General features: G+C 47.9%; 1 protein-coding gene across 2 annotated transcripts in view; it reads left to right on the top strand.

The window, feature by feature from the left end:
- The window catches only part of FARP1 (FERM, ARH/RhoGEF and pleckstrin domain protein 1), a 288333-nt gene that overhangs the window by 241286 nt on the left and 20913 nt on the right, over nucleotides 1-26134 (top strand). For both annotated transcript variants that reach the window (XM_027115951.1, XM_027115952.1), the window contains exons 14-17: nucleotides 1854-2041; nucleotides 3240-3329; nucleotides 4385-4518; nucleotides 24608-24689. In XM_027115951.1, the coding sequence (XP_026971752.1) occupies nucleotides 1854-2041; nucleotides 3240-3329; nucleotides 4385-4518; nucleotides 24608-24689 (494 nt within the window). The remainder of the gene's footprint in view (nucleotides 1-1853; nucleotides 2042-3239; nucleotides 3330-4384; nucleotides 4519-24607; nucleotides 24690-26134) is intronic.

Genomic DNA, 26134 nt, shown 5'->3' with positions numbered 1-26134 from the left:
AGTGTGAGAGCTGAAGGTAAGCCTCCATGCTTTGCCAGATGATGGTGGACAAATAAAAGGTGACCCTCCAATAGCAACTCACAAATGCATGAAATGTTTTGATCTCCAGACAGACTGCCAGAATTTCTCTTTTCTAATTCCTCTTTGTAGTGATAACATTTTTCTTTTTGTGATTCTTTTTTTTTTAAGAGAATAGTGTAGTACCTTGAATCAATTGCAGTTATGATTGTTGTCACTATTTCTATTTGACAAGTTCCAATTCTCTCGAAATGATTGTATTCGGTTGTGCACTAGTGTCAATAAAATTGACATTTGTGAAGCAATTTCTGGCCTTTTTCTCCGGGTTTTACTGGGTCTGGTGGTGTGTGGGGTGATTGCGTCTTTGTCTCACATCAGGACTTTGTTTTAATGATGTCTACGAAAACGCAAGGAACTTAAACGGAGGGATTATTTTTTAATGCGAACTTCTGGAATCTGACTTTACCTGACATGTTCTAATCTTGTTCTTCAGGGATGCTTGTACTGACCAGCAGTCAGTGGGCAGGATGTCTGCTTTCCGTTGCTTTTGTGGGCATGGTGGCTTTTCACCCGTGTGTAGGTGACACAGCTAGCTGGTCAACCTGGGACCGGGTGGGGGCTGGTGGCGGCTTCTGCAAGGTTCATTCATACTGGGATCAAGTTCATTACCCAACTCCGTCAGCTTCATTCGAGGCTGCCCTGTCTTGTGATTTCCGAGTGAATATGAATGAATCCAGAGAGAAAGGACAGAGGTCCAGAAAATGGGGGGATTCCTGGAAAACCGCACTTCCCCTTTCCTTCCGAGATCCTCGATACTGTGCTGAGTAGCCATGAGCATGAACCTGTATATTGGAAAATGGAGAAAGCGTTTATGTCGTCTTTCCCTATGATGGTAACTGACAGGACTGCAGGCTACTGGAACTTTGTTTACGCTAATCCTAGTTTTTGCAGATCTGCTTTAGAATTATAAAACTGTTGGGCAAGACACTTAGTTTAGAAGTAGATTTTGAAACATCTCATTTTATTAGTAGTTTCAAAAGGTTGAGGTATCGGTATTGGCAAAATTCTGTTGGCACAGAGTTTCATGTGCACATCATCTCATTTGGCTGACTCGGGTAATTATACATTTTCCTGTTATTTACTGTGGTATCCTTCTCAGAGGAATGATTAATTTCCTATCATTTTTTGACTCATAAAGGGGAATTATGATAATGTAATGACCTCCAGCTTTGCATTTTTAAATGATCACCTTTGCTGTAATTGTGATACTAGTGTTTCTGTCCCAAACAGTGAGAGAGACATGGAGTGACATCACCAGGTATAACAAGCTCGCTTCTGTTCTTCGTAGAATGGGGAGGTGGCTGCTTTCCCTTTCTCTACCTGTGGCCCGTTGTTCCAAGATGTAGTCTGTCCTGGGTGTCCCAAGTCCTTTAGTCTTCTATTAGAATAGCTCTATTTTCTGGTCACTTCCCACGTCTCCTTGTGATATAGACACTGTCTTCCTCGAGTAATTCTTAGAAGCTAAGGCAGTAGTTAGGAGATGAAGATCCTATTTGCAGATACACGATGCTTTTAAACTATTGTAATTATGCTCTAAGCAGAGTTCTCCACCTTATCGTTAATGACATAACTGTGTTCCACTGAATAGTATCTTTAGGATTAAGGCAGCTGCAACTTAGGGAAAAAACTAGAAAATCACGAAGGGCATCATAAGTGCGCCATATGGTAGTCAAGCTTCTAAAGGTTTGATTAGGTGAAAATTGTAAGTGGACACCAGGTCCCAGAAGGAATTACTTTTTTTTTTCTTTTCTTTAATACTTCTCATCCCCAAACAGGCTCCCTGACTGGCAGCCCTCACCTTTCAGAGCTGTCCATCAACTCGCAGGGAGGAGCTGCGCCCACCAGCACCGTCCTGTCACCCAACCTGAGCCCCGACACCAAGCAGGCCTCCCCCTTGGTCAGCCCGTTGCTGAACGACCAGGCGGGCCCTCGGACTGACGACGAGGACGACGGCCGGAGAAAGGTGTGGGGATGGCAGGCGCTCGCCTGTTGATCTTTTGTTGTCATTTCCAGTAATACACATAACATAAAATTTACCATGTGAACCATTCTTAAGCACACCGTTCAGTGACATTCAGTGCACTCACAGTGTTGTGTGACCATCATCACTATTTCCAGAACTCGGTCATCCTTCGAACAAACTCCATGCACGTTGAGCATTACCTCCCCACGCCCAGCCTCTGGAAACCACCGTTCTGCTTTCTGTCTCTGTGAACTGACTATCCTAGGCATTAACCTCGTATAAGTGGAATCATACAGTGTCTGTCCCTTTGTAATTGGTTTATGTCCTTTAGCATAATTGTCCTCCAGGTGTATCCATGTTGGTAGCGCCTGTCAGAATGTCCTTCCTTCTTTAGGTTGACTAGTATTCCATTGTATGGAGACACCACACTTTGTGTATTCATCCATCCATTGATGGACAGCTGGGTTGTTTCCTCCTCTTGGCTATTTCGTCTTCATGTGCTGGGAACGTGGGTATACAAGTATCTGTTCTCATCTCTGCTTCGTGTGTATCCCCAGAGGTGGAATCGGTTGGACTCTTGTGGGAAGCAAGATGGTTAACAACAAGGGATTTCCTTTTAATTGTTGGTTAAAGAGAAGCAAAACCAGTGGCAGACCTGCTCTAGGGCAGTGCTGCCTGCCCGCCTAACCAATGGGCTGTAGCTGCTGTAACCCTCGTCCCTTTGGATCAGTACCCTTCGTGTTCCCACGAACAATGTAACTTCCATTTCCTGAAAGTCAATAGCACCAGCCCACGACGCCCAGGACAAAGGCTGCTGTGCTTTCTGTTTCATTCATTTCCTTGAAGCCTGCACCACTCCATTATCCTAATTAATTAGCTTTTCAGGTGCCCAGTATTGAATGAATAGTCCTCAGTGGCAGCTAGCACACTCATTCGAGGCCTTTCACTGCGGGTGGTATTTACATGGAAGGAAACATTCCTAGGCAGTTTTCTCATCATAGAAATCCATTTTCTATCCTAGTTCCTCTCACACCAAAAAAGGAGAATAGATAAGAGTTTATTTAGCCTTGATACCAGTCAACCAAAGATCGTAAGTTAGCAGCGTATCACTGTAGTTAGGACTTGCTTATAATCAGGACATGCTTAGAGACTTTAGGCCCAAATGATTATGTCTTCTTTCTTTTAATGGATTTTGCAGAGATTTCCAACTGACAAAGCGTACTTCATCGCTAAGGAAGTCTCCACCACTGAGAGAACGTATCTGAAGGATCTCGAAGTCATCACTTCGGTATGTGTAACATTTCCCCTAAAGCCTTAGATTACATAATTTATGTTGCCTATACTCAGCTTTAGGAGACAAGCTGGATCTAATTAAATGTCGGGTTCTCTGACTCCAATTAAAAGAATTTGGGTTCTGGGTTGTAGAAATTAGGCAGTAATAGTATGTTTAATTTGGAATATGCTCTAAAAAGCTTTTATAACTGTGATCTTTAAGTGCAAAGGAAGGAAGTTTCTAAAGTGGAGAAATGTAAAATGAAACGTTTTACTGTCTGCCTGCACCGATGGAGAACATTGCATGTTTTGCCCTTTATGTTTGCTTGGTGGAGACCTCAGAGGCGAAGTAGAAGCCTTGTTTTATCTTTGCCAATAAATTAAGCCATGTCAGCAAAATCTACCCAAAAGCCTGCCTTTTATTAATCAGTCCTGTTCAGTCTTGGAAACAAATTCAAAGCATGGCAGATGACTTCATGATCCTGGATTCTGGGAAGGAACCTAGCCCACTGGAGGTCAGTTGGAATCGTTGGGTTTCTGTGCCTCTAGGGCAGCCGTGGTGACCTGGGCAGGTGCTCAGCAATCATTGTGGGACCCACCTGGACTTCAGGTCAGCGAGATGAGTCATGTGTGTGAAGGCAGAGGCTTCACCTCTCTGGTTCAGCCATCTTCCTGCTCAGCATTTCAGCGAAGGAGCAGAGATGGAAGTTTCTCAAGGACTAAACCAGAGGGCGTGAAGTGGTATAACTCAGCGATGACCGAGTGAGCTGGCCGTAATGGAAGTTTTGATTTCAGTATCTGCCCACTTCAGAGATTTGTCCCGACTTCCACAGTCAATGGGTAACAAACTTCAGGAAGCGGTAACGAAGAGATGGGTACTTCTTACCCCACCTAATGAAAGGAGGGAAAGCAGTAAAGCTTGAAAGCCCTTGGTGCTCTTGAAATTCTACAGACGCGGCAGGAAAGCCCTTTAGCCTCCACGCGTGGTGGGCTGCAGCGTTACGTCTGAGGAGTTGCAGACCTTCATCCTTCACCTTAACGCCTCTAAGAGTGTCCTCTTTTTATTCCCAGTGGTTTCAGAGCACAGTAAGCAAAGAGGACTCCATGCCCGAAACCTTGAAAAGTCTCATTTTCCCGAATTTTGAACCTTTGCACAAATTTCATACAAATTTTCTCAAGGAAATTGAGCAACGACTCGCCCTGTGGTGAGTACAATCCCATGTTCTTTCTCCCACCACCAACTCTTTCTTTCTGTTTCTCACGTTATTTTTATGTCGTTCCTTATAAGCAGCACCCGTGAGCTAAGATAAAGCGAGAAGCTGGCTTCAGACAAGCCAGGCTTCCAGTGATTTCCTGTTAAAGCTACACGTGTTAGAGCTCATCCTGGATTTTGTTTTCCTTTGGCTTACGGTTCTTCAAAATGCATGTTTTCTGATGATAATTAAATGAATACCACAGAGTACGGTAATTTCTTCTGGAAGGATGATGAGGGTTATAAAGGGTAGAGGCAACAGAGGGACTTGTAGGGGTGTTGGTAACGTTTTACTGGTGCTTGTTTTATAGTCATTTAAGTATTATACGTCTCATGTAGCTTTCAGTATTATATTTCATGGTGTTTATAAAGAAAAATAAGAGCCCCATACACCACACACACACACATACACTTTTACCTTGAATCCCACTGCTAGGAATTTATCTTCAGGGTACATTCTAATATGTGAAATGACAAATGGCAAAGAGAGCCGTGGCAGAATTAAAAGATTGGAACTGACCTGAGTATCCAGGAAGAGCGGGCTGGCTAAAAATAATGTTAAGTCTGTTTATTAAATACCATATAAAAGATTGATACGTGAGTGCAAAAATTCAGGAAAAATTGTCTGTACTATAGAATGCGAAGTCTGATGTACCCTTGGCCTAAAGTGGAGTCTTTTATAGAAAATTCTTTTTCTAAAAATTATTTATTTGGTTGCGCCGGGCCTTAGTTGCAGCTCGTGGGCTCCTTAGTTGCAGCACGCGGGCTTTTTAGTTCGGCTCCAGGGCTCCTTAGTTGCGGCTCGCCGGCTCCTTAGTTGCAGCAGGCGGGCTCCTTAGTTGTGGCATGCGAACTCTTAGTTGTGGCACTGAGTGTGGGATCTAGTTGCCTGACCAGGGATTGAACCCAGGCCCCCTGCATTGGGAGCACGGTGTCTCATCCACTGCGCCACCAGGGAAGTACCCTATAGAAAATTCTTATGGGGTTTTTTTTAAAAAAGACGTGTGTAGAAACATGAGGAGTTGTCTATCTACTAAACACACATTTGAAAAATGCCAGGAGATGATAGCAGACATTTTCTGCTATGTTTCGGGTGGAAATGGAACCCACTGTTCACTGTATCCATCCTCACTACAGGTGAGTTTGGTTCAGAGTGGTCTCATGGGTGTTCAGTGTCCGTTAGGGCCTGCAGGAGCCCTGGACGAGGTGGTCCTGCCCCAGGTGATTCCAAGCACGAGATTCAGGCACCAGTTAACAGGTTCGCAGAGCTGCTCCCTGTGTTGGGAAGCAGATGTGCTCAGTCGTCTGACTTTGTATGTTTTTTATACCTGGAGATAATTCAAGTGCAGCTCTCTTTGCTGTGATAGAAGGAAGTAGCAGACTTCACTCAGATGCCCCCGGGAGGGGAGCACAGCCAGGATGGAGAAAGAGCAGGTAGAAAATCAGCTTCACTGAAGATGGGGAAAGACTGAAAATGCCAGTTTAGAGTCTGTGCTATGAATGCAAGAGAAATACCACTTTTTGAAATTAAAAAAAAATATTCTACAAAATCTAACTTTACCTTCCTAAAATTTACTGGAAACCTTTCGATTGTGTTCTGCCATATCGTCTCCTCATTCATACAAAGTTGAATGATGCTTTCATAATGGAGTCAAAGACCTTCCAGCTCTGGAGAAACCAATTAACAGTTCATTTTCTGGCCAGTGAGATGTGTATTAATATAGTCTTCCTATAGGCTCAGAGCATCTTGAGATGGTATCACTAGAGCAGTTTTGGTCCACATGGCAGTTGATTTAAATAAGGTTGGGGAGGGCTTCCCGGGTGGCGTAGTGGTTAAGAATCCGCCTGCCAATGCAGGGGACACGGGTTCGAGCCCTGGTCCGGGAAGATCCCACATGCCGTGGAGCAACTAAGCCCACGTGCCACAACTACTGAGCCTGCGCTCTAGGGCCCATGTGCCACAACTGCTGAGCCCACGTGCCACGGCTGCTGAAGCCCGCACGCCTAGAGCCTGTGCTCCGCAACAAGAGAAGCCATCGCAATGAGAAGCCCGCACACCACAACGAAGAGTAGCGCCCACAACTAGAGAAAGCCTGCACGCAGCAACGCAGACCCAGTGCAGCCAAAAATAAACAAACAAGTAAATTTTTTTTAATAAAATAAGTGAATAAGACTGGGGCGGTCACACACAGGAGATGTCCTCCGCCGGCAGCACCCTGGCAGCCCAGCATGGGGGCTTGCGCTAGCTGCTGCTGTCACTGGCAGAACAGCCGTTTCCTTGGTTCTTGTCCTCTCAAGGGAAAGAATTCAGACGAGAGGCATAGAGCAGTTTTAAGTAGCAAGAGTTTTGTTAAAGCAAAAGTATGCTCCTGAGAAAGGACAAGAGCGGGCTGTCTGGAAACCAGAAGCAGTCCCACAGTGGGGGTAGGGTTGGGTTTTTTAGAGCAGTGGTCCCTCCCTGTGTCCTGCGTCATCTGACTGACAAGTTGATGGACAGCTTTAGGTTATATTACTTCTCCCTTAGCGCGCAGGTGCTTACCCATAAGCACCGAAGTGAAACACGGTGGGGGGGGCGGGGGAGGAACAAAAACTGCAATGCTAATTTATTATAATTACAGCATAACGAACCCCGCCCTGTTACTCTGAGTCACCTTTTGGGTCTTGGTGCGCCTGCACCAACCTGTTCTGGCAGTTCTATCTTGCTTGGTCCTGATACGTCTGGAAACTTAGCGGTGGTCCTTGACCACAAGAGGGAGGACCTCTGGGCATGTTCTGATCACCAGTGTCCAGATGGGGGAGGGAAAGATGATCCCCATCCAGGACGGGGCAGGGACCTGCTCGTGTCTGACTACCTAGCGCTGCCACCAGAGAACTTGGGAGAGCTGTATGAAACGTTTCATTCTAGGAATGACGCCATGCTCTTGGACTTATCTGTGACCATAAATCTTTAGCCCTTATCTGTGAAAAGATATCCAGTGGCTTAAAAAGCACCTGCTGTCATTTATTTCCTATAGAATTTTCAGTAGAGTATCGTTCAGAGATCGACGATTTTATTCATGTTTTCCATGAAGATACCAGAAGCTCAAAGCTAAAGGGAGAGCAGATCGTCCATACGCAGCTCAGTTGACTTGACCTTCAGTAGCCTTCCAACAGTGGACCCACACCAAACTGATGAGAGTCAGTTATTGGGAGTCATTGTAAAAGCCTGCCATTAAGTTCAGCTAATCAGTTCCTCAAGGGCATGATGAGGAAGGCCTGGCTCGGCAGGGACTCAGGGCAAAAGGTTGAGTGTGAATGAGTTTAGTGTGAGCCAATAGAATAACACAGAGAGATCAACGTCTGTCGGATCTGTAGCTCTCGATATCGGCTGCTCGTTAAGATCACCTGGAACCTTTAAAAAAAAAATCTTGATAACCAGGCAGAGCCCCAGACGGTTGTATCAGAATCTCTTGAGAGGTGGGCCCTAAGCATCAGTAGTTCCTAAAGCTTCCCAGGTGATTATTCCAACGTGCAGCCAAGGTCAAGAACCTCTTCCGTAGACTCTGCCTCATTAGAAGGAGACCAGAGCATGGGAAAGGATTGCCCCTTGAAGCTTGAAGGCTCTGAGCTCCGTCAGAATACCGTACCCAATTCGGAGTTTCACGTTTGAAACGGGATAAGAGTAGAATGCATTCCATTTTTTGAAAGTTGTTGGAAGTATGGGCATTTGGCCTAAAAGGGAGAAGATTCTGGAAACTAGGATGGCCCTTCTCAGGCTGGTTGTATGAAAGAGGGGCGTCGGCATCCTCTTCATGGTACCAGAGGACAAAATTTAAACAAAGGAGCGAATTTCCAAAAAGGCGCCTTGTGTCCGAGTATAGAAAAGGGTTTCCTCACAGTAAGTGCGGCTTGGAGATGAGAGGCTGCCCTATGAGGTAATGAGCGCCTCTGCCTCGGGGTTTCTTGAGCTGAGGTTGCCCATTTCCAGAAGGTACTTATCTATTGGGCGAAACCCCAAAGCTGGCAGGGCATCAGGGTCACCTGAGGTTGATGGGCCAGGGAAGTTTTGAAAAAATACAGACTGCCAGGCCCCACCTGGCCCTCCTTAATTAGAACATTGGGGTCAGACCCAGAAATTTGCATTTTAAATTGCTTCTTGAGATGACCGTGATGAATGACTTTTCTGAAACAACTGTTGTGACTGCCTGTGACACACTGGAGATTCTCTGGTTCCTTGGTCTGCATTTGGCACATAACTGGTTTCTTCTATGAGCAGTGACTGAATGAGTGAATGAATGAGCGCATGGGTGAGCCAGGTGGGTGGGTGGGGGAGTGAGCTGGTGAGTGTCAGGCTTCGCCCGCTGGGGACTTGCGGTCTCAGAGGAGGAGGCAGGCTTGTGGGGCAAGGAAGGCCAGGCCCTCTCGTGGATGAGTGGGCCATGTCCAGTGTGGGCAGAGGGCGTCACTGGCCAGTTCTGTCTTGGAGGACACGTGGGCCATTCATGCCCACACAGAAGAGGCAAGCCATGAGCAAATATGTTCAATGAGAAGAATGGATCACATGGAGTTTATTAAGAAAGGAGTTTGCTCCGGGTTACTGACTGACAGACTCGTGTGTGTGTGTGTGTGTGTGTGTGTGTGTGTGTATTGATACTCTGCGATGGGAGACGTGGCCTGGCTCACGTGGCGTGGGATGGCTGTGCCTGCGTCCTCCATCACGCCACCTGAGGTCCACATCCAGCTGTCCGTGGCCTTGCACGGCCTCGTTTCCTCACCTGTAAGGTGTGGGGTGCAGTCTCCACTTCACAGGGCCATCACACCAACTAAATGGGACAGTGTCTGTAAAGGGCTCGATGTCCTGTCCCACACAGAAAAAGGTGGGGAAGACGGACCATTTTTTATGTTTTTAACATTTTTTTATCCATTTTTTTAAATTGTTTAATACTTACCCATTCACCCATTCATTCATGTTGGCTGCCCCAGATCTTAGTTGCAGCATGCGGACTCTTAGTTGCGGCATGCAGCATCTAGTTCCCCGACCAGGGATCGAACCCGGGCCCCCTGCATTGGGAGCGTGGAGTCTTACCCACTTGACCACCAGGGAAGTCCCCAGACCCTTTTTTAATGTAAACTTCTATAAATAGAAATCTTAGATTTAGAGAAAAGTTGCCATGAGGATAGAATTTCTGCACACTCCTCTCCCCTACCCTCCTACTGACGTCAACTTCTTACATCACTGGGCACATTCGTCAAAACTAAGGAACCAGTGTTGGTTCTATTAAAAAGCGAAATTTGAGTGAGTAAATTTTAAAGGTCTGATTGGCTTTATTAGACGATTCATGAACGGGCAGCATTCCATCTAGCTAGTAGAAAGGAGCTCCGAGGAGCTCCAGTAGGGGAACGGTCAGTAAAGGCAAAACAAGGAATAAAAAACATTATTTCGGACGTAGGTAACCTACCTGGGGGACAGAAGGGGTCTGTGTGGCAGGTGACCTCATCTTCGTTTGGGAATTGAGAGGGCCCACGTGCCAGATGACCTCATTGGTGCTGACGGGAAAATTCCTGACTGACTGGCGAGGACTACATTCCTGGGGGAGGTTGTAACTGCAGTTAGGTTAGGTATTAGGTCTTGGTTTTAGCCCAAGTAACTCCACTTTGGACCTGTCCTTTCTCTCTTAACAGTACATTATTATCCACTAAACTCCAGACTTTATTCAGTAATAATGTTTTTAATTATTGTTAATAGAAAGAAGTCTAAAGTTTACAATGCACCTCAAGGTCCTCCAGATTTGGGGCTTAAATATCACAGCCACCATGCCTTTCTTTGCAGGCCTAAGTTAGGTTGTCATATACTTCCATTGGCAGTGGCAAATCATAGGGCAGAAAAATTACCAGGAAGTTTTCCCAAATGATTCGACCGGACCCCAGCTGAGTAAACACACCTGCTCCTGTCCAAATGGTACGTGCTCCTAAGTCAACACACCTGAGAAGAGGCTGGACCCTTTCGTTCTAGCCCAAGCCCAAGTTGCCCTGTTTCTTCAAAAACAAGGAAACAGAACAGGTTCGGTGACTTCTGAAAACATGCAGAATACTTTTCCTTTTGAAAGCAAGGACGTTTTACTCAGCTGTTCAAATGCATTCAGAGAAAGCCACTAAAGGTCTTTGGTCTTTGGGCAGGAACCCCAGATTCCAGCCCTGAAATGACTGACAGGTGCTGAGGACAAACTGGCCAAGTCGTTCCCCAGAGATGGATGCAGACCTGCCCTGGAACAGTGCGTCTTGGTGGGTTCTGCCGGGGACGGAACTCGGCTGACAGCTGGCGGGGAGCTGAGACCCAAGGAGGGGCATGCAAGGGGGCACTCGGTGTTGGCTGTGGGCACACAGCTTCGAAGAAGGATCAGCTGGGTTTCTTTTTTTAGAAGAACCTTGAGGTAGCGTCGTCGCTTGGTAGGAGAGCAGAAGTTCAGGCAAGAGGGCTGGAAAGACCCCCATGTGGAAATTCACCAAGTCTCAGGGCTTGTGGGACAAAGGGGAAGCGAAGGGGAGGTCCCTGGAGCTTTGAGCCTGGCTGACTGGGAGGATGGTCGTGAAATCAAGAGCAACGTGGAAGAAGAAAAGGGAAAAAACAAGTAAAGTGGAGGGAAGAGGGGCTTGTGCGTCAATTTCGAGGGGTCAATAATGAAGCCGTACAGGCAGTTGGAAACGCCAGTCTCCGACTTGGGAAAGAAGTCAGACGCAGTGGTGTAGATGTGGAAATTATCCACAAGAAGAATCAGATCTTTAAGGAAGAGAATGTTGAGACAAAAGAGAGCCAGGGAGGGCTTCCTTGGTGGTGCAGTGGTTGAGAGTCCGCCTGCCGATGCAGGGGACACGGGTTCGTGCCCCGGTCCGGGAAGATCCCACATGCCACGGAGCGGCTGGGCCCGTGAGCCATGGCCGCTGAGCCTGCGCGTCCGGAGCCTGTGCTCCGCAACGGGAGAGGCCACAACAGTGAGGGGCCTGTGTACGGAAAAAAAAAAAAAAAAAAAAAAGAGCCAGGGACAGAATCTTGTTGAATACACTTTGGGGGGCACCTTTCTATAATCATGGCTTATGGCAGAGCAAGAGCCAGCAAAGGAAGCTGGAGAAGCCACCAGAGATTTGAAGAAAGAATGAAGGCGGGGGTGGAGGGTGCCAGAGGGGAGCGTGGTTGGGAGAGTGAGGCCCAGGGGGCAGAGATGGTTTGAGGCTCCCCAGGGTGCAGGTGCTGCCTCAGGATGCTGGGGGCTTCTGTGGGGAGGAGAGACGGGACGGTGTCCACAAGGGATCGGGTGTGCATGCGGAGCGGAAAGGAGGCTCCTCTTCCGGGGCTGTGGCAGTCTTGCAGGCTGTGATGAGCTTCCCTGGCGGAGTGGTTCTGTCTCACCATGGCCAAGCTTGAAGTGGAGTGGAGATGACTGAATGGGTGAGAAGATCGTTTGTATCCGCCCCCAAAAGTGGAACATCTTTACATAAAGAAGCACCAGTGAAGCATCATAGAACAAAAGTGAATAGAATATTTTTCTTATCATCCTACCAGCTCTGGGTATCATTGAGAGAAAAACGTAGGGATTCCTCAAAAAAGTCAGTACAGAATTACCGTGTGATCCAGGAGTTCCACTCTTAGGTATCTACTCAAAAGATTTGAAAGAAAGAACTCGACACAGATAACTCATGCATCCGTGTTCATAACAGCGTTATTCACAATAGCCAAAAGGTAGAAACAACCTGATGGCCATTGACATGTGAATGGATAAACCCAATGTGGTCGATCTATGCGATGGAATATTATTCAGCCTTTAGAAGGAAGGACAGTCTGACACCTGCTACGACGTGGATGAACCTTAAAGGCATTATACTAAGTGAAGTAAAAGCCAGGACAAATACTATATGATTCCAATTCTGGGAAGCACCTAGAGTAGTCAGTTCGTGGAGATGGAAAAGAGAATGGTGGCTGCCAGGGGCTGGGTAGAGGGAAATGGGGAGTTAGTGTTCAGGGGATATGGAATCTCAGTTTGGAAAGATGAAAAAGCTCTAGAGAAGCCTGGTGCTGGTGGTTGCACAGCAATGTGACTGTACTTGGTGCCACTGAACTGTACACCTAAAAAATAGTTTTGAAGGGAAATGCTAGGTTGTATATATATAGCCACAACTTTTTCAAAATAGCAAAAAGAAAGTCACAGGGAATCCAGGGCAGGATAAGACCAGAGCCTTCAAAACAGTGCCTTGCACACGAGGGCCACCACGCCTGTGGGTTCTCTGTGGGCACTGCCAAGTGCTTCCCTGAATTAACTTACTGGAACCTCACGGAGGGTGGCAGGTGCGTCTGCTGATTGAATTGCCTCCATTCTGACCCAGTCAGCCTTCGCAGCCAGGCCTGGATGGGTTAAATTGAACATAAGACCTCCGTTTAAAGCTAAAATGGTACCTAAGCTGAGAGCTCAGCTCTTGTCATCTTACTGATTCAGAACGCTGTTGAGGGTGGGTGGGGCTTACCTGTCCAGGTGCCTTTCATCTGAAGGCGGACCTCGCAATGCCAAGTCTCGCTTCTCGGCACCTTCCTCATCCTTGGAGGCTCTTTTCATCTCCCATTATAGTTTCCGTCCATGACCCCACAGCTCTGTGAGGTCCATGGGCTTTATTTTAAACAGGTAGGGAAGTAAAAACGGGCTTTTTTACCTTTCTTAAGTGACCCTGTGAGGGGTGTGGTGAGCGATCATCCCAGCTGGTCAGATGCTCTGCTTTTATTCTGAGGTGGAGACCTTTGATGTTAATTAACACACTGCCTTCTCTGACCTGTGTTTGAACTTGGGATCATTATGGGAAATGCAGAAAGGAGCCCCGTGACGGGACAGCCTGTTGTCATGAGCTTGTCCGCCTGAGGGTCCTGTAAGCAGGGTGGGCAGAGACCCTGTTCTTCTTACCAGCCCCTGGGGGCTGCAGTGGCCACCACTCCCAAAGGCAGCTAGCTCGCCCTTCCGTCAGAGCAGTTTCTCACAGCATCCTCTCTCGAGAGGGGGAGCATCCCCTTGTGGTTGAGGCAGGAGCACAAGCCTGTACCACACACGTGCACATGCCTCCCCCCGCTTTCAACCCAGAGAAACACACGTGCACATGCCTCCCCCTCCCCTCCCTTCAACCCGGAGAGTCTGCCCCCCACGCTTCATCTCTGGATCACCGAGGATGGACCGGACCCTGGCCACCATGCTTTGGAGAGGTCGCCAGTGGCTGCTGGTTCCTGCCACACCGTGCACCACTGGCTGGCTTTGCCCCTGCAGGTAGTTTATGTGAAATGAACGCTTTGGTTCCCCCCAGAGTTGATGTCGATGGACCGTTTCCCACATCCACATAAGGAGAGGCTCTGATTTCTATGATATTTTGTTGTTGCCCAAGACCAAAATATTTGTAAAGGTTGACTGCGGAGAACGCCTGTAATTATCTCACAGAGTAGTCATTCGCGCCCCACATGCTTTCTTCATGGCTGGATAATTCTTACGGGCGGCGGGCTCCTGTCTTCGCCATGGTGCGCTTAGTGCCGGCAATGACAGCTTTACTCTTTGAGAATAAAATCAGCTGCGGTGCCTTGTCTCTTGGAACGTTCTTGTCTGATGTGGAATCCCACTGCCTCGCAGCCTTGACGTGCTCCCAGCGTTCCAGCCGTCGTGAGTTTTTGTCATGAGCAGGAAGTTAGGGTGATGACCCCTCATGTCAGGAATCCTGAGTCACTCTTGAATCCAGCAAAGTCCATTAACCGCATTGATTTTTCCACCTGTAAAATTGACTTAGCCCGGTTCAGACGCCGTGATTCCTCCCTCCCTCCTTCCCCGCTAACCTCCGGCTCTCCTCCTCTGACTTCCCGAGACAGTTACTGGTCGCCCGCCCCTCACGGTTCACCTGGAAGCTCAGCTGCTGACGCGCACGTCTTAGCATCTGCCCAGACGGTCGTCTCCTCGGGGGAGGCGGGGGAGCTATTCCTGTGTCCCTTAGACTAGGGTGGAACTCGGGTGGTATTTGCCTGTCTGAACGAATGTATGACTTCTCGTTGGTAAACTGCGTCACAGCTCTTGCTAAGACTCATTTTTTGTTGTGGTTTTAAATCCTTTTATGCCTCATTTTCCACACGGATTCTGAGACAGTTCACAAATGGAAAACAATGTAAGACAAGGATAAACGAGGACATCTAAAGCTGCACTGTCCCATGCAGTCGCCACTAGCCACTTGGAGCGGTTTGTTTAAAATAATTTAAATTAAAAATTCAGTTTCTCGGTAACACGAGTCACATCTCAAGGGCTATGAGTCCCATGCGGCTAGTGGCTACGTATTGGACAGCAGACATAAGAGACATTTCCATCATCACAGAAAGTACTTTTTTCACAGCATTGGGAGGTACAAACTATGGGGTGTAAGATAGGCTACAGGGATGTATTGTATAACACGGGGAATACAGCCAAATATTTTGTAATAACTGTAAATGGAGTGTAAGCTTTAAAAGTCGTATTTAAAAACAAAAGAATGAATAGTACTCGTGACACCAAACACAAGGACCACCACACAATAGGTGCTCAAAATACAAATCAGATTCCTGAAAATGGCTTGGTTTCCTCCGGGGTAGATCTTGTAGGTTATTAAATTTGTCTGTTGTTATGTTTCAAAGACCCGAAGCAGAAGGAGGCCTGACAGATGAGGATGGGCAGTGCTTTCACACTTAGAAAACCAGGATTCACAGTGCAGTGTTTGTGGCATTAATATTAGTAATAAACTTCCATTAGTGAGCACTTGTTACATGCAAACTCTTCATGTACCTTATACCATTGCCAGGTTGGCATTATGAGTCAAACTAGAATGACCACTCTGCTTTTCCCACTTGATCTTCAGAATCAGGGGCTGGCAAACTACAGCCTGTGGCCAGATCTGCTCTGCCCCCTGTGTGTGCTAATAAAGTTTTATTTAGAACACAGCTGCGCCCGTCCTTTTCCCTGTCGTCTGCGGCTGCTGTGGTGCGCCATCAGCAGAGTTGAGTAGTTGGGACAGAGCTCGGATGGCCTGCAAAGCCTACAGTACTTACTCTCTGGCTCTTTACAGAAGAAGCTTGCCGATCCGTGGTGAAAAAGAATTTCCCCGGGTGTAGGTGTTGTTTTTCCCATTTTATGATTGGGAAAATGAGGCTCAGAGAGGTCAGACACCTTGCTCATGGCCACACAGCTCTTAAGTGACAGAGGCATGACTTGGACTTAGGTCTGAGCTGACCCGTCGTTGGCGTCTTTGAAGCTGTGTTGTCGAAGCACAGGGTTTTAAACGCCTGGAAGGGGGCTGGAACGGCATCTGCCATGACTCCTCATTCTTCAGAGGAGAGCTTGAGAGCACGGCTCGCCCTTGGCCACATGGCAGAAGCCGGCAGAGCCCCATCCAGCACCCTGGTCTCCAGAATTGCGTCCTTCCTTCCCTCTCTGGCTCCGGGAGATCACCACCGCTGACCCTTCTGCCCCGAGCACTCTCCAGTGGTATTTGTCCTCCTCTCGAAAGTGGCAGGAAGCTCATGGCATCTGGTCAACGCTCGCCCTATGGTGACTTTGTCTGCAGAAGTATCGCCTTTGGGTCTAGAGTCTGAGAAGATGGATTTGAATTTTTTCTAATTCTAGAGTTTTTACGGCAAGATGGTCACTTTCGTTTGTTCAGCAAATATTTACTGTGCCCTTACTGTGCATTAGGCACCGTTCTCAGCGTTCAGTGAACCAAACAGGCCACAGTTCCCGTGCTTTGAGAGCTTGTGTTCCAGTTACATCTCTCCCTGTGCCCTGCACCGAGGAGGCAGCCAGCAGCAGCCTGAAAAGACTTGGAAGCAGAGCCCGGGCAGAGCTCCAGAGCTCCTGTTCTGTTTTCTACTCATGCCAAGAGACCATTGGGCATCTGACCCTTTTCCAGAACCGAAACCGTCAGTATTCTAGAGGTGTTAAAAAAAAAAAAGGACCATAGATATGTATACGGTAAAACACCGTGCACGTCTACAGTATCTTTTAAAGCATTTTCCCTTAAATTGTCTCCTTTGACAATCCAAACAGGATGGTGGGCCTACCCCCATCTCTATGCCTATGGAAAATAAGGCTCTGAAAGGGAAGTGCCTTGCCAGAAGTTGTTCAGTGTGAAGTTAGGGAGGACCACACCCCACTGCTTTTTTTTTTATATAGATTTACTTTATAACTTGTTTTTATTTCTTGGCTGCGTTGGGTCTTCGTTGCTGCGTGCAGGCTTTCTCTAGTTGCGGGCGAGCGGGGGTACTCTTTTTTTTTTTTTTTTTTTTGGTACGTGGGCCTCTTACTGTTGTGGCCTCTCCCGTTGCGGAGCACAGGCTCCGGACGCGCAGGTTCAGCGGCCGTGGCTCACGGGCCCAGCCGCTCCGTGGCACGTGGGATCTTCCCGGACCGGGGCACGAACCCACGTCCCCCGCATCAGCAGGAGGACTCTCAACCACTGAGCCACCAGGGAAGCCCAGCGGGCTACTCTTCGTTGCGGTGCGCGGGCTTCTCATTGCAGTGGCTTCTCTTGTTGCGGAGCATGGGCTCTAGGCACGCCGGATTCAGTAGTTGTGGCACGTGGGCTTCAGTAGTTGTGGCTCACGAGCTCTAGAGCGCAGGCTCAGCAGTTGTGGCGCACAGGCTGAGTTGCTCTGCGGCGTGTGGGATCTTCCCGGGCCAGGGCTCGAACCCGTGTCCCCTGCATTGGCAGGCGGATTCTTAACCACTGCGCCACCAGGGAAGCCCCACACCCCACTTCTCACTTTCCCTGGAGCCCGTGAACCAGGAGGCAGAAGCAGTAGCTGTTAGCTTATTCGCTGGTGTTCTGTCTAGAGCAGTGCTCTCCAGTGGAACTGTGGTGATGGAGATACTCTGTCCGCGTCGTTCAATGCAACAGCCATTAGCCACCTGCGGGTCTTGAGTCCTTGAAATAGGGCTCGTGTGCCTGAGGAATTGAATTTTTAAATTTTATTTTAAGTAAAGTTAAAATTTAAATAACCATATGTGGATACTGTATTGGACAGCACAGTTTTGGAGATGTAAAGGGGAGGAACTCTGAGTGGAAGACAGACAGTGGACGCAGTCTGCCTTTCGCATTAGGACCGAATGCCCCACCATCCACTTTCTTAGAAATCAGAGTCATTGATTTAAAACGCAAGACTCCAAGGCGGTTCTCTGACCCCTCCGCTCCCTGCTTCAGGCAGATCAGGGCTACTTCTCTTGTGTAAAAGCTTTTGTTTGAAGAAGATTTTCATTGGTTTTAAAAAGAAGACTGTGCAAAAAGGGTTTAAAATCATTACTCTCAAAATAAGCAATGAAACTCGAGACAAGGCAGCGTGATCTACCTGGAAAACAGCTTGCAAAAAATACACAGTGGAAGGAAGTTAGAACAAGATATGGATCATGGGTGTACCGTGGGGGGGGGGGGACGTGTGTACACTTTTTTTATATATACATTTATTTAAAATTTAAAATTTCATCTTTGTTTCAAAGGCAAGGAAGACACTGTGATCTTCCCACTATATTCTGCCCTGACTCAGCTTCCCACTGTCTACCTAGGGTTCCGGGGACAGCGGTGGTTGGTGACTGTTTCCTTTTAACACATGGGTAAAATTGCCTGTTCTCAGGCGTAGGCAGGAGTTATTTTTCTTGGATTATCTGCTGTATTCCTGACGGTTATCAGTCCACTGGGCTTTAAGAGCAAGCTACTTTTTTTAGAAAAACAAATGACTTTTCCAGTTGCCTGAATCGCAGGTGGGTTTCTGCTGGGAAACACTTGAGAGCACTCGCCAGGCCGCGTATGAGTTTGAAACGGCCTTTCTGTTGTGCTGCGTTTTAATACGTGGCCGTTAACAGTACTGAACCCGGGTCTCATCTGGGTGCAGTCAGGCCTGCCTATGAGTGGGCTGTAACTTGTGCCTCTTATTAAGCAGGACCTGGTGTTAAACCTCAGGAGAAGAAACCCCGCCCCCCCCCCCCTCGCTTTAAGCAACCCAGTAGCGTAACTGAAGGCGGAGAGCATGAGGCTGCCGTGTCCCACCTGCACTGAAGGACAGGATGGATCCCTTACCTGTCACTGCTGGAGAGAAACCGTGTACCCTGGCCCAGTGGGGACACCTCTCGCGCAAATGCCTTCCCCACAAGTGGGGATGTGAATTAATGTTCACATTAATGGGATTTTCCTCTCCAGGGATTTCAAAGGATATTGAAAGTCATCAAAGAATATTGAAATCCACAACTATTAATTACATGCGGCTAATATAAATAGATACACACACATATCAAAATCTGTTCCTTTGGCTAATTTGTTGGCTTTTTGAACCCAGTCACCCTCCCTACCTTACATTTTAATGGAAAATTTGTCTTTACTCATTTGCTCATTTACATATTATTCTTTTATTTACATAGATACACAAGCACACACAATCACAGCCTTTTTTTTTTTTCCCATTGAGAATCGTAGGAGCCACAAGGAACAGGAAGAATCAGGGCATGATGTGTGTTTTGCAAATGAGGCCTAAAACGTCACAAAGTTCAATCTGTTTTCCTGGGGTCCGAGAGCACCCCGACACAGCGCCGGGTTGGAAAAGTCAGCCTTCCCACTCCAGGCTGCGTGGTTTGCTTTCATGTTTTAATCTGATGAGATGGTTCTTTGTTCTGGGTGCGAGGGCAGGGCCAGACTTCGGTCTGCCTGTTGCTGAGCTGCTGACCGGCTCACGTAGTGGTAGTGGTCGATGAAATGTTTACGGAGGGTTGGGAAGACTCAGATTCCGTGTAAGGGTGTGTGTGTGTGTGTTCAGCCTTGTGCTGAGATAACGTGTCGTTGCTCCCGGGAGCACATTAATCGTGGTGCCCAGGTCAGAATGTAGCATCTGGAAGGCTTCTTGGTACATGGGTTTCCAAAGCAAAATTATCAAAAGAATTTTCAGCTGCGTTGCCGCGTGGTAATTACCCAGACAACAAGTGTGTGTCCCCATCTTCCAAACAAGGGCTCTTTTCTTGTGAGGTTAACATCCAGAGGCTGTTCCGGAAGAGATATAATTACTTTTTCACGTTCTCCACAGTAAAGTGACCTTTTGTGTTTTTGGATGCGCCGCACGGCATGTGGGGTCTTAATTCCCCAACCAGGGATCGAATCTGCGCCCCCTGCCTTGGAAGTGCAGAGACCTAAACCACTGGACCGCCGGGGAGTCCCTAAAGTGACCTTTTAGCTCTTTACAGTAAAGCCAGTGCTTTGGACTTGTGGATTTGCTGGCATTAACATGTAGAGGAAGTGTAAAACACGACGGTCATTCTGTACAGGGCAGCAAGAGCATCAGGTCTCGTCCCCTTTCCCGTGGGCTGATTCCACGTTCTGGAACCAAGCGGGGCTGGTACTTGCCGTGTGCTGCAATGGGGAGGGGACAGGAAGGGGGCCGAGCTGCCTATGCTGGTTGCATGAACTTCCCGGGCCCCAGCCTGTTGTCACCACATGGCCTAGAGCTGCCCCGCCTCGGTGGATTGACATAAGGGTGTTCCCTGCGCACAGGGGACCAGTGATGCTATCCCGGAGAAATTTCTAAAATGAAAGTAAAGACGCTGAAGACTTAGAGAAACAGATAAGGTTCTGCTGACCGGCCGATGCAGGAAGGAAGGTCTCCTTGCGTCTGGGGTTTTAACATCAGCACGTTTTCTTTTAATAAATAGCTGGCGAAGAAGAAAGGAAGCGAAGTCAATAAAGTTTGGCCTCCATCACCGCTCCCCGCCCCTCCTCCCAGTCTGCTTTGCTGCTCTTCGTTTCCCTTGGGTCGGGGTGCTCTCCGTGAGAGGGAAAGGATTGTTCAGTGCTCATGGGAGCTGAGACGCCTGTTTCTCCCCTTGCTCCCACCCGCAATCCAGGGCATTCTCGCTAAAACATTTAAATTATGTCCTGTGGATTAAATTGCGTTGTCAAATGGCGCGTCCGTTTGGAAGTTTTGGGGTCAGTGATTTAAGTTCCAAGATGATAGCTACAGACCTGGAAATCAAGTTTACATTGTGTCTTCCCTCCTTTTACTGAAATCAGGCCGTTCTGGCTCAGCAGTTAGGTCCTCCTTTGTTGTTCAGATGTGGCGGGGAAGGAAGGAGAACTTTTCCTGTGATGTTGAAGGTGAGGGGTGGGGGTGGGGGGTTCTGAACAGCAGGAACGCCCCCACTTGGGGCAGGAGCTCCTTTCTGCCCCAGGTGTGTAAGGAGAAGAGCAACCAGTAAATTCCCAGCCGCACCCAGACACACGCAGGATCCTCAGGATGGCCAAACGATAAACATCTCCATCGTGACTCGATTAACAGCCATGTGCCAAAAATCCAGAGATGCTACAACCCTGTGGCTGACGGGCTGGAATAATACTTGATCGCGAGCTGAGGGCTGTCTCGGGGGAAGGCTGGTCCCCGTCAGACGCCTGAGCATTCTCCGCTGAGCCCATTCTGGGGGAGAATGTGACCCCGATGGCTGAGGATCAGGGAGGCGGACCAGTGTGGATAACCGAAGCTCGTAGCTTGAGGCTGACGCAGGACAGCCACTCCATTAAGGAAGGAAGTGGAGGAAAAGATGGGGTTTTGGCAGCAACTAACTGTGCAGAATCCCTTGAGTTTGAGATGCCTGTGGGTCACTCATGCAGTTCCCTCTCGAAGGTATGAAATAATTACCCAGGTTATCGAGGCATAGATTTGGCATCGTGAATTGAAACCATGGGGAATAGAAGGGCTTGCTTAGGGAGAAGTAGAAAGCAAAGAGAGAAGATAACCAGGGCTGGATTCCCAACACAGAGACATCTTAGGAGTGGCCTGAAGAGCAGCAGAGCTTGGCAAAGAGGACTGAAGATCTGACCAAGATAGAAACCAGGGGCTGGAGACAGAGGCTTCCAGAAGCCGGAGAACAGAGTGCCAGGACTTTGGGCGCAGCTACGCAAGAGAGAGTGACCAGGAGCAGAAGTGACAATACGTGCTTGCTTCCGGTGGATTAGGTTAAGGCTAAACTTGCACAGAACCAATTCAGGGAGTGGTGAGGGGAGAATCCATATTTTAATTAGAGGAGACATGAATAGTAATTAAAGCCATCAGCCAACTTGTTTGTTTTGGCAGCTAAGAGGAAGCAGAAGGATTAAGGGATTCTGCGTTGAGGTGGAAGAGAATGCAATAGGTAAAGAAAGCCAGCCCTAGGGGAGACGTAGAAGACCCTGGCAGGGGCTGGGAGCATCATGGGTACCCTCAATTCCTTTTATTTTATTATTTTTTTAAAAAAATTATTTTTATTTATGGCTGTGTTGGGTCTTCGTTGCTGCACGCGGGCTTTCTCTAGTTGCGGCGAGCGGGGGCTACTCTTCGTTGCCGTGTGCGGGCTTCTCATTGCCGTGGCTTCTCTTGTTGCGGAGCACGGGCTGTAGGCACATGGGCTTCAGTAGTTGTGGCACGTGGGCTCAATAGTTGTGGCTCGCGGGGTCTAGAGCGCAGGCTCAGTAGTGTGGCGCACGGACTTAGTTGCTCCGCGGCATGTGGGATCTTCCTGGACCAGGGCTCGAACCCGTGTCCCCTGCATCGGCAGGCGGATTCTTAACCACTGCACCACCAGGGAAGTCTGTTCCTTTTATTTTAGAGAAACTTTAATTCCCTAATGGGTCTGGGTGCCCGTCTCCCCTGTGATGTAATTCACAGCGTACGCTCAGTTAGAACCAGTGGAATATATGGTGTTGTCACTGTCTGGTTGGGGGTGGAGCTGGGAGCTAGGGGAGGAGCCAGCCCCCCTGTTCCGATGGGCCCTGACTATTCTACCCCCGGGCTGCTGCTTTAAGTGCCTTCCTCCCTGCCTTCCTCTCCCCATCCTGAGAGCCCTGCTGCATCAGAGGTTGAGCTGGCAGTTCCGGGAAGCTCCAGATGCCGAGAGGGGGTCGCTGCTCCCGGTGCTGGAGGCGTAGGGCGGTGGCGTCTCTGGGTGTAGATCATCACCCTCCGCACTCGGGCTGCAGGTGTTTTATTCCGCTCCGAGTACCTTTCACTTCCGTGCCCAGATTTTTACCTTTTTTCAGTCTGATTCTTCCTTTGCCTTTGAGTTGGCTCTGGCTCTCCTGAACAGTTGGTTTGAAGATACTAGCCAGGTTTGTCGTTGAAAATCATGTTGTTTTTTTTGTTTGTTTGCGGTACGCGGGCCTCTCACTGTTGCGGCCTCTCCCATTGCGGAGCACAGGCTCCGGACGCGCAGGCTCAGCGGCCATAGCTCACGGGTCCAGCCACTCCGCGGCATGTGGGATCTTCCCGGACCGGGGCACGTACCCGTGTGCCCTGCATCGGCAGGCGGACTCTCAACCACTGCGCCACTAGGGAAGCCCGAAAATCATGTTTTAATTTTCTCTGGGAAATTCAGCGGGTAAACTGGCAGATGTGCACGGCTATTGCGGTTAGAGGTTGTATGGGCTGGGCTCCTGGGCTCAGGTACAAGCTCCCGCCTCGTGACCACTGACATTAGACACGTTGCTTCCTTTCTTTGTGCCTCAGTATTTAGCTGTTTAATGGGGGTGATGGTGGTACCTGGTCACAGTGCTGCCACGAGGATTCAGTGATGTAATGCACTCAGCACTGTAACCAGTACTCAGTAATCACCAGCTACCATTATTATTATTATTTTTCTCACTGCCGTTCAAGCCCCTGGATTATCAACATCAGATACAGCCTGGAGCCAGAGAGATACAAATATATACCCAAATGCTCTGTTAAAAGTGCCCCTATCCACATACCCTGAGAAAACCATAATTCAAAACGATACATGTACCACAATGTTCATTGCAGCACTATTTACAATAGCCAGGACATGGAAGCAACATAAATGCCCATCAACAGATGAATGGATAAAGAAAGCGTGGCACATATATACAACGGAATATTACTCAGCCATAAAAAGGAACGAAATTGAGTTACTTGTAGTGAGGGGGATGGACCTAGAGTCTGTCATACAGAGTGAAGTAAGTCAGAAAGAGAAAAATAACGTATCCTAACGCACATTTTTGGAATCTAAAAAAACGGTACTGATGAACCTAGTGGCAGGAATAAAGACACAGACGTAGAGAATGGACTCGGGGACACAAGGGGGTGAAGGGGAAGTTGGGATGAAGTGAGAGAGTGGCACGGACATATATACACTACCAAATGTAAAACAGATAGCTAGTGGGAAGCAGCTGCATAGCACAGGGAGATCAGCTCAGCGCTTTGTGACCGCCTGGAGGGGTGGGATAGGGAGGGAGGGAGGGAGACCCAAGAGGGAGGGGTTATGGGGATACATGTATACATATGGCTGATTCACCTTGTTGTACAGTAACAAATAGAAACTAACACAACACTGTAAAGCAGTTATACTCCAGTAAAGGTAAAAAAAAACAACAAAAAAAGTGCCCACACCTTTGTCATCCACCACCCAGGGTATCTAGGGGACCCCTGACCTGTCTCTGAACCTGGGACTCCCATCTTGCCCTCTTCTGAGTCATTCTCCCCATACCTACCTCCGTGCATGGGTCTCCTGCACTTCCTCAATTACATTTTTCTCTTCCCAAGGGCTTTTCACACAGCCCTTTGTCTGTATCAGACTAAGGGCTCTTGAGAGCCGAAACCTTGATGTTGAGGCTAAGTCTTGCTTCTTACAAGTGTCTGTTAGTCACAATCTGTAAGGAAGAATCAGTGTCATGAGCTTGTTACTGCAAGTCATCTCCACGCTCTTCTAATGCTGAGAAAATCACCCAAGTGGGGATGGGAAAAGGAATGTAAAATGAGACCAAATTAAAATGAACAGAAAATGGCTCTTCCGTATCTCTTTCAAAGCACAGGTGGAATTCTTTGTCTGCAGAATGACTGGGGTAATTTCAGAGTCTCCTTCTGGCACTAACGTTCTGTGACACACACAGAAGGGAGAGGTACAAATAGGTGATTGGAAAGGAAGACATAAATGTTGATACTTTGTCATCTGGGGCTGGCACACTTTCCGGTCATGTTTTCACTGCTAACACTGTGGTTTCCAATGCTTTGCTCGCAGGGAAGGCCGCTCGAATGCTCACATCAGAGGAGATTACCAAAGAATTGGAGATGTGTTGCTGAAGAACATTCAGGGCATGAAGGTGAGCTGCTCGGGGATTTGGGAGAGAGAGTTCCCCAGGGAGAGTAACGCTGAGGCTGCCAGAGGCCTTGTTTGTGATCCTGGCCCGTGAGCAGGTGGCCTGATTCGAGTCTGCATGGAGCACAGCCCCGGGGGAAACTCTTCCGTCTCCTCTAGGTAGTTTTATTTGGAAGCATGAAGAAAGATCCAGCCACTTTGGGGGAAGCACTTTCAGTTCTTTTCCTCTTCCAGAGCTCTGTGTCGTAACCAAAACACCAGGTATTTTCTGTGACTAAGTCATTCGAAACTTGTTTTTAAAAATTATGTAGACAAAGCATTGGTTGACTGAGCATTTCACTTTTAGTCAGTTGTTTTGACTTCTTGCGGTGTGACAAAGATATTGGATTCGGAGCTGTGTCGGAATTCCAGTCAATTCTGTGGCTTTCAGTTGGTTTATAAGGTGAATATATTTTTAACCATCCAGCAGTATCTACAATGATCCAAAAGAGCGAAAGTCTCCCCAGAGAAGTCAGTACACAGTGAACCAATATTCTGCCTCGTGTTTGAAATCTGCCCCACCTCTTACATCTGAAATTTTCATTTTTGCCTTTTCATTTTAATCCATGAATCATTCCTTTAATATGGAATGTTTTAATTCACATAATTTATCTTTTGAATACAAATACACCTATATTTGCATTTTAAAGCAATCTTTCTATATCTCAGCCACCCACAGAGCCTTCCTAATAACCTTAACTAATGACTAAGAGCAAGCTTGTAACCCCCCAAAGGGGGCGGGTTGCTTGTACTGCCACCGTGCAGCCCATCCAGCCATCCGTCTGTGTGTCCACCCACAGGCCATGCATACTAGCTGAGCACCTATAAGGTCTAAGGCACTCACAGAATAAAAGTTATTGTTGAGGTTTGAATTAACTCCTAAGAATCTAAGTTGTTCGTGTTCGACTTGTTCCTCTTAGAATCGTGTCTCCTGAGATAGGACAGTGGAGGCAGAGGAACGGGGGGCAAGGGGATGCAGAAAAGAGAGGATCTGAAACTACTCGAGGGATTTCCTCTTGCTCTTAACAAGTTCAAGATATTATTTAACAGACCTGGAGCCTATTGCTCGCGTTTTCCTGGTGTTCAAAAAGCAACACTCCCCGCTTTGGGCTGTATCAGAGAGAGGCCACGGAAGCCAGCAGGACTGCAGAATGCTATACGAAGAAAAGCGAAGAGTCATCTGAGGTGTTCCATGACACTAGTATTTTTAATGCCCTAAGTAAGGTGGATATACAAAACTCAGATGGAACAGTAACAGACATCTTTTCACTTTCCATGGTGTTTATTAGTATTTTATTTTTTAGAGCAATTTTAGGTTTACAGAAAAATTGAGCAGAAAACTCACACGGAGGTTCCATATTCTCGACACATACACACACACACACACACACACACACACACACACACACA

This window comes from Aethalodelphis obliquidens, unplaced genomic scaffold (assembly GCF_003676395.1).
Source record: "Aethalodelphis obliquidens isolate GAN/ISIS:26980383/991018 unplaced genomic scaffold, ASM367639v1 scaffold15, whole genome shotgun sequence".
Lineage (NCBI taxonomy): Eukaryota > Metazoa > Chordata > Mammalia > Artiodactyla > Delphinidae > Aethalodelphis > Aethalodelphis obliquidens.
This window is presented reverse-complemented; position numbering and strand designations above follow the sequence as displayed.